We start from the raw sequence: 11,941 nt of genomic DNA on the forward strand, positions 1-11,941 counted from the left end.
CCCGAGCCGACTAGGTGAAAAATCTGTCGATGTGCCCTTAAGCAAGGCACTTAACCCTAATTGCTCCTGTAAGTCGCTCTGGATAAGAGCGTCTGCTAAAATGACGTAAATGTAAATGTAAATGTAAATATATCCGGGGGAAACGTCTGGCTCATTGTTCCAGGAATATGACATTTGAATATCTTCGGCTGTGAGTGATGGGGAAAAAAAATCGGCCTCAGCGACAATTTGAATAATTCCATGGATGTTTTGTGCACAAAGGTGATGGGAATTGTCTTTCTCGACCGTGATTCAGGTAAGCTGCAGTACCGAAGCGATACTGTAGGTGCAGTCAAAAGCGCGCTTCCAGACCGGAACCCTGGCCCCTTGCTATCATCGGGTGGTGGTTAGCCGTGTAGCTAGCTAGCTAACTTAGCTGCAAGGATAGCTTGCTAACGGTAGTATGCTAGAAAACTAGGCTAACGTACGTAAGTTAGACTATTAAAAGCCTCGTTCACATTATCCATAAGCACTCCGTTACGTAGCGCCGGATTTCATGCATTTCAATGGGGACGTCCACAACGGAGTGGAAATGCAACGCCCCCTTGCGGTTGAAGGCTCTGTTGCAAGACTGATGCCACATGCTTAGAAATTGTTCAAACTTTGCATCGTCTTCAGTCCAGCCAGAGTCCTTCAAAGAACAGGAAGTTACCAAACCACAGAAGATGAAAATATGTGGTTTTCGGTGATGGCTTCATGGAATAGCTAGCAACTTGTAAACAATTACCCATTCCTATAACATTTACATTTACATTTTTGTCATTTAGCAGACGCTCTTATCCAGAGCGACTTACAGTAGTGAGTTCATACTTTTTTCGTACGGGTCCCCCGTGGGAATCAAACCCACAACCCTGGCGTTGCAAGCACCATGCTCTACCAACTGAGCCACACGGGACCATGTATAATGTTTCCTCAAATAGTGAGTACTATTTTAATAGTAATGTTAAACAATACATATTGGCTGTTAAGCCAATTTATATGACATGACTGTTGCCTCCCGTTTTAGGTTTATTGTGATGGTAATGGCGTTTGTTATTTATGATCATTATTAGGTGGACGGCGCAAGCTACAATGGTATCTTCAAATTAGCTTAGCGTTTAGCTAGCTACTGTAGCTAGCTGCTCTGCAGTGCAAGCTAGCTTGACTTGCTATAAAGTTAGAGAAACAAGTCGAAGAAAAAGTAACTAAACAAAACATGTTTTTATTATCACCTCAAACAATATATTTATCCTGTCTTGAATGAAAAGGTCATATTTTGCAATCTCTCAAAATAATTGCGATCTCTGACCTCCATCTTTCATTACAAACACCACACTTGTCCGTTCAGAAGTGGGGCAAGACTCCGTGAAAATGACGTACGGCATAATTAAATGTAACAGGGCAATAGATAGCTAGCTATTCCAACAGCTAAAGTCATCCATAGCAAAAATGTTGATCATTCATAGCTAGCTAGTTATCTTACCTCTGTAATGTTTCCTTAAGTTCGAGGTAGAATTTTTGTTGCCACTTCTGCCATCCTGGGTAAAGCAAAACTTGGATTGCGTCGCCTCTCCTGTGATTGAAGGAAAACTGGTCACACACACCACTTTGATAAAAAAAAAAAAAACATTTTCTCTCTTTCACAATACGTCTCAAACTAAATAATACACAAGGGGGTGTGTTTCACCAATCTGATTTTAGCACTGCACTGTTTAGAACGCCTCTCGGCCAATCGTCGACGCTGTCGGTTTCATAACGTCACATATCATTGAAACTGACCTATCGACTAGCCAAAATCTAGTTTTTCCTGTTGTCCTGATCACATCCCCTCCATATAGACTGTTGCGAGTAGTTTGGGATGGTGTAGTTGTGTTACTAATGTTAACGTTGTTTCTTCCAGAGGAAGTATGGGACCTGTCCCCATGGCGGCTACGGACTGGGCCTGGAGAGGTTCCTGACCTGGCTGCTGAACAGACACCACATCAGAGACGTGTGCCTCTACCCCCGTTTCATCCAGCGCTGCCGACCCTAAACTACCAACTACCCACCATGCCCCCTGTCTGCAGCTAGATTGCACTGCAACAGACCAAGGGTGCATCCCAAATGGCACCCTATTCCCTGTATAGTGCACTTCTTTTTGACCAGGGTCATAGAAATCTGGTAAAAAAAAGTTGTGTACTATTTAGGGAATTGGGTGCCATTTGGGATGAAGCCCATCATCATATTGCATGAAGCCCATCATCCTATTGCACTGCAAGAGACCAACGTATTAGTCCCCTGTAGCTCAGTTGGTAGGGCATGGCGCTTGCAACGCCAGGGTTGTGGGTTCGTTTCCCACGGGGGGCCAGTTTGAAAATGTATGCACTCACTAACTGTAAGTTGCTCTGGATAAGAGCGTCTGCTAAATAACTAAAATGTACAATGCTTGAGAACTAAGACAAGATCACTTAATTATTTTAGGATATGAGACACAAATCTCTGCCAATTTAAGGGTTGAAATGTGATGGTTTTGCAACTCATGCTGTCCAGCAAATACAATATGTCTGCCAATAAATGTATACAGTATGTGCAATGCCAGGGTTGTGGGTTCGATTCCCACGAGGGGGGGGGGGGGCAGTATGAAAAATATATATATAATGAATGCACTCACTAACTGTAAATCGCTCTGGATAAGAGTGTCTGCTAAATGACTAAAATGTAAATGTAGTGCACTAGTTTTGGCAACAGCCCCATGACTACAGTGATGATGATGTGGGATGAAGGCAATTAATCAACATTAGGACACATTCCTTTGTCATCTGGTGATGAATAACTCACAGACCTGTCTAGAAATCCATATCACTACTAACCCACACATTTTTTTGCAATAACCAGGTGATGGATGAACAAGGGGGTAAAAGACAAAGGTTGGAATAAGGCACGAGTTCATCTGACTCAGGAGAAGTAGATAAAGGGCTTCATTGCCAAAATCCCGAAGTATACCTAAAGCATTTCTCTGTACTTGTGCAAATGACAAATAAAACTTAACTCACTGTGTTTGAAGGGTTTACATTACATTATGGATCACTACAGACCAATATAATTTGACACTGCGCTAAAAGTTCCCAGAGAATCGCAATGGCATGGGAGTGCACAGCTCCCTACGTCAGAACACAGGCATGGCTTTTAAACACGCATCACAACAGTCCTAGAGGCTGGGAGGAATGTAGCTAGCTAGCACGCTATTTGTTATAATAAGGACAGGAAACACACGCCTCTGACTGGATCAGAACACACCGAGGAGAGCTGAAATCCGCCATTTGGACGAGAGAAAGGGAAGCTAACAACATGATGGCAGTTTTGTGAAGTGGAAGTCTGCTCATTCAATGTAACTGGCTGGTAGATAGCTAGGTTAGCAAAAAGTAACCAACGTTTGCTAGTTAGCCCATAACGTTAACTAGATATCTGGTATTGTTGGAATTGTTGTTGGTTAACTACTGTAGCAATGTAAGTTGGCTACCCAGCAAGTTAGCAAGATAACTAGCCAGCTACCCAAAACATTTATGTTAACAGTCACGTGTTAGCAAGCTAACTAGCTTCACTTGCCCACTGCCATGCTCTTTAACACTATCTAGCTATAGCTAACCAGTATTACATTTAACCTTCAGGTGGTGAATATTTGTAAGAGACAAGACTGTCCTGATGCTTCAAGATATGGCTTTCTACTGTTTCTCCGTATAGAATATTACATTTTCATTCAATTGCAATAATAGCTATACCAAGTCGAAAAGTCAGTAGTTGGCTAGCTAGCTAACCAGGTAGTAGTGATTCCAGCTGGCTTGCTTGAGGACTAACATTTTACATTTCCATTTTAGTCATTTTGCAGACGCTCTTATCCAGAGCGACTTACTAACCACATGTAACGTTCAATAAACCCTTTGTCAAACAGTTTTGGGTAATATAGTGAGTTCTTCCAGGAGTTATTTAATTGTGAAAACTGTGGCTGTTCATAAATATGGCCACGGCTAACCCCACCCTGAGTGTTCACTGATTTGATAATGCAGTGCAATTACATCTATTTATTTATTTTATTTATTTAACCTTTATTTAACCAGGTAAGCCAGTTGAGAACAAGTTCTCATTTACAACTGCGACCTGGCCAAGATAAAGCAAAGCAGTGCGATAAAAACAACAACACAGAGTTACATATGGGGTAAAAAAATACAACAGAAAATATATATACAGTGTGTGCAAATGTAGCAAGTTATGGAGGTAAGGCAATAAATAGGCTATAGTGCAAAATAATTACAATTAGTATTAACACTGGAATGCTAGATGTGCAAGAGATTATGTGCAAATAGAGATACTGGGGTGCAAAATAGCAAAATAAATAACAATATAGGGATGAGGTAGTTGGGTGGGCTAATTTCAGATGGGCTGTGTACAGGTGCAGTGATCGGTAAGGTGCTCTGACAACTGATGCTTAAAGTTATTGAGGGAGATAAGAGTCTCCAGCTTCAGAGATTTTTGCAATTCGTTCCAGTCATTGGCAGCAGAGAACTGGAAGGAATGGCGGCCAAAGGAGGTGTTGGCTTTGGGAATGACCAGTGAGATATACCTGCTGGAGCGCAGACTACGGGTGGGTGCTGCTATGGTGACCAATGAGCTAAGATAAGGTGGGGATTTGCCTAGCAGTGATTTATAGATGGCCTGGAGCCAGTGGGTTTGACAACGAACATGTAGTGAGGACCAGCCAACAAGAGCGTACAGGTCACAGTGGTGGGTAGTGTATGGGGCTTTGGAGACAAAACGGATGGCACTGTGATAGACTACATCCAATTTGCTGAGTAGAGTGTTGGAGGCTATTTTGTAAATGACATCGCCCGAAGTCAAGGATCGGTAGGATAGTCAGTTTTACGAGGGCATGTTTGGCAGCATGAGTGAAGGAGGCTTTGTTGCGAAATAGGAAGCCGATTCTAGATTTAACTTTGGATTGGAGATTCTTAATGTGAGTCTGGAAGGAGAGTTTACAGTCTAACCAGACACCTAGGTATTTGTAGTTGTCCACATACTCTAGGTCAGACACGTCGAGAGTGGTGATTCTAGTCGGGTGTGCGGGTGCCAGCAGCGTTCGATTGAAGAGCATGCAGTTAGTTTTACTAGTGTTTAAGAGCAGTTGGAGGCTACTGAAGGAGTGTTGTATGGCATTGAAGCTCGTTTGGAGGTTTGTTAACACAGTGTCCAATGAAGGGCCAGATGTATACAAAATGGTGTTGTCTGCGTAGAGGTGGATCTGAGAGTCACCAGCAGCAAGAGCGACATCATTGATATACACGGAGAAAAGTGTCGGCCCAAGAATTGAACCCTGTGGCACCCCCATAGAGACTGCCATAGGTCCAGACAACAGGCCCTCCGATTTGACACACTGAACTCTATCTGAGAAGTAGTTGGTGAACCAGGCGAGGCAGTCATTTGAGAAACCAAGGCTATTTAGTCTGCCAATAAGAATGCGGTGGTTGACAGAGTCGAAAGCCTTGGCCAGGTCGATGAAGACGGCTGCACAGTACTGTCTATTATCAATCGCGGTTATAATATCGTTTAGGATCTTGAGCGTGGCTGAAGTGCACCCATGACCAGCTCGGAAACCGGATTGCATAGCGGAGAAGGTACGGTGGTATTCGAAATGGTCGGTGATCTGTTTGTTAACTTGGCTTTCAAATACTTTCGAAAGGCAGGGCAGGATGGATATAGGTCTGTAACAGTTTGGGTCTAGAGTGTCACCCCCTTTGAAGAGGGGGATGACCGCGGCAGCTTTCCAATCTCTGGGGATCTCAGACGTTACGAAAGAGAGGTTGAACAGACTAGTAATAGGGGTTGCGACAATTTCGGCGGCTAGTTTTAGAAAGAAAGGGTCCAGATTGTCTAGCCCAGCTGATTTGTAGGGGTCCAGATTTTGCAGCTCTTTCAGAACATCAGCTGTCTGAATTTGTGTGAAGGAGAGTTGGTGGCCGGGGTAGTGGTAGCCAGGTGGAAAGCATGGCCAGCCGTAGCAAAATGCTTATTGAAATTCTCGATTATTGTAGATTTATCGGTGGTGATAGTGTTTCCTAGCCTCAGTGCAGTGGGCAGCTGGGAGGAAGTGCTCTTATTCTCCATGGACTTTACAGTGTCCCAAAACTTAGTTACCAAATCTATATTGGTAACTAGTCTACTAATCTTGATAAGACTAAAGTTTTGCACCCTAGCTAGGCAGATAATACATGTTGGTAATATCTTGAAATAATTCTTAAAGTAATACTTTAAATATGATGTAAAACAAGTGTTTTAACTCTCAGATTTAGGTTTAGCCCAATATTGGACCAAAGGAGCCTAAATTTACTCCTTAGTCCAAGGACCTTGTATGTTGTGTTTTAAAGGTTGAATTGGGTCTGGAAGCCAAAACAGCCAAATACTCCATCTAAACATGAATCGATTCTCTGTTTTCATCTCTGTTTTCATATCTATGTAATTTAACATGAAAAATACACACTTACTGCACACTGTTTTAACAGTTGCAGCCCACAGTATTTTTCAGTGACAAGGCGTTTGTGGCGTCTAACGTTTACACACAGGTGTAAATGGGCGCCTTACTGTCAAAGTGGGGATGCAATTATTCCTGCAATTCTACACCTTTTTTTCCCCCAGGGGGAATCCATATTTTTGAACAAAATACAACTAGTTTCTATAGGTTCTGCCACAATAAATTATGTTTTGTAAAATTATATATTTTTAGAACACCAGACCAGAAAAAAATTTGCGCATTTATCTAGGCCTATATGCGTAACAATGCCTAATTGATCATTACCAGTACAGATAACAAATCCTAATAGCTAAATTGACCCATATATATTCAGTCAATAAAGTGCCATTTTAAGATTGATTTATTGAAACCGTTATATCAACTGGTTATATTATATCGTGGAACACAATCTTCAAAAAGGCTGTATCCTCAGCAGTGGAGCCTATGGCTGTGCAATGGCACGGCCTTGTTTTGTTCATGGAACAGAATATTTTTCCAAATTAAAAAAATTGGCAATGCATAGTGACGCTCATCTCGCGTCTGGAACAGTTCTCAGTGATCATTTGAAATGGGGCTCAATTTAGTGAGTTCCCAATTTTCTTCTGGGTTACAAATCAAAATCAGTCTTTTCGATATACAGATGTTAGGTTTTAGGTTATTTTGCCTGTTCTTTTGTAATTTTCTAAATTGACAATTCCACATTGAACACTGCATTTTGATGGAATTATGGCCACATCTGTTTGGTGAGTAGGCCTAGGATGAATGAATCTGATGAAAATACACTCTTGACTTTATCCAACTACGCTGGGCCAATTCGATTCCAGGCTGTATCACAATCCGGCCGTGATTGGGAGTCCCGTAGGGCGGCGCACAATTGGGGTAGGCCGTCTTTGTAAATAAGAATTTGTTCTTAACTGACTTGCCAAGTTAAATAAAAAACTAATGTTTTTGCATATGTTCAGGGTGGAACCGGTCTATGTTTAGGGGCTTATATCATAGCACTAGGCTAACCAATTCTAAATGGCACTAGCAGTTCGCAAAGTAGCCTAAATCTGGGTGTACACTACACGATTCTGGCCAAGATTTAGGATTTAGCTCTCCCAGACAAGTTTTAGAGATCAGAGACAAAATCCCCATGTCGTTGCCTACTCGGGGCGCGCGGCCGTCACCGACGCTCGTTTAATGTGAGCGGGTCAAGAGACGCAATCTGAGGGCTACTGATGGCTTTTTTTTTTAGCAGTCCCAGACATCCCGATATTTTCAAACATCTGCAATGCTCTTGTAGTGTGAGATGTGCAACGACACGTTTTGAGAAGAATAGCCAATAAGAGCTCGCCAGAGTAGAAGCCAGTGAGGTGATGACGGTGGTCGCATCGTCCAGAATGTGTAGACTAGCAGCAGCGATGACTACAACTAGTATGCTTTTGTACTTGACCTTAACCAAAGCAAAAGTGTCATTGTTACAGCTCTGAAGTTCACAAGCAATGTTATTCAATTCAAAATGCTACTCAAATATTTCAAACGTTTTGAGGCCGCTTTGAGTCACAGCTCGTTGTAGCTAGGTTCAATCCAATCACATTGTTTTCGTGAGACCGCGTGGTATCGACAATCATAACGACCAAGTGAAGAATATTGCAGTGTCGTTTAATGTGAGGCTCAGCGATGTTAGAATTATGAATAGACGTGACGTAATTTTTCTACAACTGCAGCTCATTGTTGGAACCCATATTTCTCTATTTCAATCAACCGGTCCATTAAAAAAAAAAAAGTGTTATAACTGTCATTTGGCAAGAAATGTAGCTTGTGTATCCCATCAGTTAGATGCATGTATTTCTGTGGGCCTAAATGGGAACTTGTGTGCGACAGTTAGGGTGAAGAACTGCCTGATTCTTGGCTTAGTTTATTTTTTGTTGTGCCCCGCAAATGCACATGTAGGCCTATGGAACACGAGTCAAAGCAAATCTTTGACTTTCTTCAAGACAAAATAAAATAAAGAATAATTCAAAGCACATTACACCAAATAGTTTTACAGTATTTGATTTAAAAAATAATAGATATAGATAGCTGCTTGCTCGTAGTATGTCTATATATACAGTGGGGAGAACAAGTATTTGATACACTGACGATTTTGCAGGTTTTCCTACTTACAAAGCATGTAGAGGTCTGTAAGTTTTATCATAGGTACACTTCAACTGTGAGAGACGGAATCTAAAACAAAAATCCAAAAAATCACATTGTATGATTTTTAAGTAATTAATTTTCATTTTATTGCATGACATAACTATTTAATCACCTACCAACCAGTAAGAATTCCGGCTCTCACAGACCTGTTAGTTTTTCTTTAAGAAGCCCTCCTGTTCTCCACTCATTACCTGTATTAACTGCACCTGTTTTAACTCGTTACCTGTATAAAAGACACCTGTCCACACACTCAATCAAACAGACTCCAACCTCTCCACAATGGCCAAGACCAGAGAGCTGTGTAAGGACATCAGGGATAAAATTGTAGACCTGCACAAGGCTGGGATGAGCTACAGGACAATAGGCAAGCAGCTTGGTGAGAAGGCATCAACTGTTGGCGCAATTATTAGAAAATGGAAGAAGTTCAAGATGACGGTCAATCCTCGGTCTGGGGCTCCATGCAAGATCTCACCTTGTGGGGCATCAATGATCATGAGGAAGGTGAGGGATCAGCCCAGAACTACACGGCAGGACCTGGTCAATGACCTGAAGAGAGCTGGGACCACAGTCTCAAAGAAAACCATTAGTAACACACTACGCCGTTATGGATTAAAATCCCGCAGTGCACGCAAGGTCCCACTGCTCAAGCCAGCGCATGTCCAGGCCCGTCTGAAGTTTGCCAATGACCATCTGGATGATCCAGAGGAGGAATGGGAGAAGGTCATGTGGTCTGATGAGACAAAAATAGAGCTTTTTGGTCTAAACTCCACTCGCCGTGTTTGGAGGAAGAAGAAGGATGAGTACAACCCCAAGAACACCATTCCAACCGTGAAGCATGGAGGTGGAAACATCATTCTTTGTTGGCTGCTTTTCCTTCACTCTGATGTCCAACTCACCCCAAACCATCTCAATTCAAATCAAATCAAAAAAAAAAAAATTGGCCACATGCGCCGAATACAACAGGTGCAGACATTACAGTGAAATGCTTACTTACAGCCCTTAACCAACAGTGCATTTATTTTTAATAAAAAAGTAAAATAAAACAACAACAAAAAAGTAAAAGCAGAAGTAAAATAAAATAACAGTAGGGAGGCTATATATACAGGGGGGTACCGGTGCAGAGTCAATGTGCGGGGGCACCGGCTAGTTGAGGTAGTTGAAGTAATATGTACATGTGAGTAGAGTTAAAGTGACTATGCATAAATAATTAACAGAGTAGCAGCAGCGTAAAAAGATGGGGGGGGGCAGTGCAAATAGTCTGGGTAGCCATGATTAGCTGTTCAGGAGTCTTATGGCTTGGGGGTAGAAGCTGTTGAGAAGTATTTTGGACCTAGACTTGGCACTCCGGTACCGCTTGCCGTGCGGTAGCAGAGAGAACAGTCTATGACTAGGGTGGCTGGAGTCTTTGACAATTTTGAGGGCCTTCCTCTGACACCGCCTGGTATAGAGGTCCTGGATGGCAGGAAGTACTGATGTACTGGGCCGTACGCACTACCCTCTGTAGTGCCTTGCGGTCGGAGGCCAAGCAGTTGCCATACCAGGCGGTGATGCAACCAGTCAGGATGCTCTCGATGGTGCAGTTGTAGAATTTTTTGAGGATCTGAGGACCCATGCCGAATCTTTTCAGTCTCCTGAGGGGGAATAGGCTTTGTCGTGCCCTCTTCACGACTGTCTTGGTGTGTTTGGACCATGATAGTTCGTTGGTGATGTGGACACCAAGGAACTTGAAGCTCTCAACCTGTTCCACTACAGCCCCGTCGATGAGAGTGGGGATGTGCTCAGTCCTCTTTTTTTTCCTGTAGTCCACAAAAAAAGAAAAGAAAAAAGGACTGAGATAGAATGATAGTCCAATTAAGCGCAAACCAGATGGGATGGCGTATTGCTGCAGAATGCTGTGGTAGCCATGCTGGTTAAGTTTTCCTTGAATTCTAAATAAATCACAGACAGTGTCGCCAGCAAAGCACCATCACACCTCCTCCTCCATGCTTCACGGTGGGAACCACACATGCAGAGATCATCTGTTCACCTACTCTGTGTCTCACAAAGACACTGCGGTTGGAACCAAAAATCTCAAATCTGGACTAATCAGACCAAAGAACAGATTTCCACCGGTCTAATGTCCATTGCTCGTGTTTCTTCGCCCAAGCAAGTCTCTTCTTCTTATTGGTGTCCTTTAGTAGTGGTTTCTTTGCAGCAATTCGACCATGAAGGCCTGATTCACGCAGTCACCTCTGAACAGTTGATGTTGAGATGTGTCTGTTACTTGAACTCTGTGAAGCATTTATTTGGGCTGCAATTTCTAAGGTGCAGTTAACTCTCAGTGTAGCTCAGTTGGTAGAGCATGGCGCTTGCAACCACGGCCAGGGTTGTGGGTTCGATTCCCACGGGGGACTAGTATGAAAAATGTATGCACTCACTAACTGTAAGTCGCTCTGGATAAGAGCGTCTGCTAAATTACTAAAATCTAAAATCTAATGAACTTATCCTCTGCAGCAGAGGTAACTCTGGGTCTTCCTTTCCTGTGGTGGTCCTCATGAGAGCCAGTTTCATCATAGCGCTTGATGGTTTTTGCGACTGCACTTGAAGAAATGTTCAAAGTTCTTGAAATGTTCCGTATTGACTGACCTTCATGTCTTAAAGTAATGATAGACTGTTGTTTCTCTTTGCTTATTTGAGCTGTTCTTGACATAATATGGACTTAGTCTTTTACCAAATAGGGCTATCTTCTGTATACCACCCCTACCTTGTCCCAACACAACTGATTGGCTCAAACGCAATAAGAAGGAAATACATTCCACAAATTAACTTTTAACAAGGCACACCTGTTAATTGAAATGCATTCCAGGTGACTACCTCATGAAGCTGGTTGAGAGAATGCCAAGAGCGTGCAAAGCTGTCATCAAATCAAAGGGAGGCTATTTGAAGAATCTCAAATCTAAAAGATATTTGGATTTGTTTAACACTTTTTTGGTTACTACATAATTCCATATGTGTTATTTCATAGTTCTGATGTCTTCACTATTATTCTACAATGTAGAAAATAGTAAAAATAAATAAAAACCCTGGAATGAGTAGGTGTGTCCAAACTTCTGACTGGTAGTGTATAAAATTGACATCTATTTTAATACAGACTAGCTCAAAACATGACTAATCATTGAACAAATTACTCAATGGTTCATGATACTTCTGGTAAAGAACAAAACA

The 11,941-nt window shown here is 42.2% G+C and overlaps 1 protein-coding gene across 1 annotated transcript in view; it reads left to right on the forward strand.

Moving 5' to 3' along the window:
* Window positions 1-2,362, forward strand: part of LOC121573377 (asparagine--tRNA ligase, cytoplasmic) — a 45,637-nt gene extending 43,275 nt beyond the window's left edge. The window contains exon 15 of the mRNA XM_041885307.2: window positions 1,919-2,362. Coding sequence (XP_041741241.2) covers window positions 1,919-2,050 — 132 coding nt within the window. The 3' untranslated portion in view covers window positions 2,051-2,362. The remainder of the gene's footprint in view (window positions 1-1,918) is intronic.
* Window positions 2,363-11,941: the final 9,579 nt, after the last annotated feature.

Source organism: Coregonus clupeaformis, unplaced genomic scaffold, assembly GCF_020615455.1.
Source record: "Coregonus clupeaformis isolate EN_2021a unplaced genomic scaffold, ASM2061545v1 scaf0121, whole genome shotgun sequence".
NCBI classification, from domain to species: domain Eukaryota; kingdom Metazoa; phylum Chordata; class Actinopteri; order Salmoniformes; family Salmonidae; genus Coregonus; species Coregonus clupeaformis.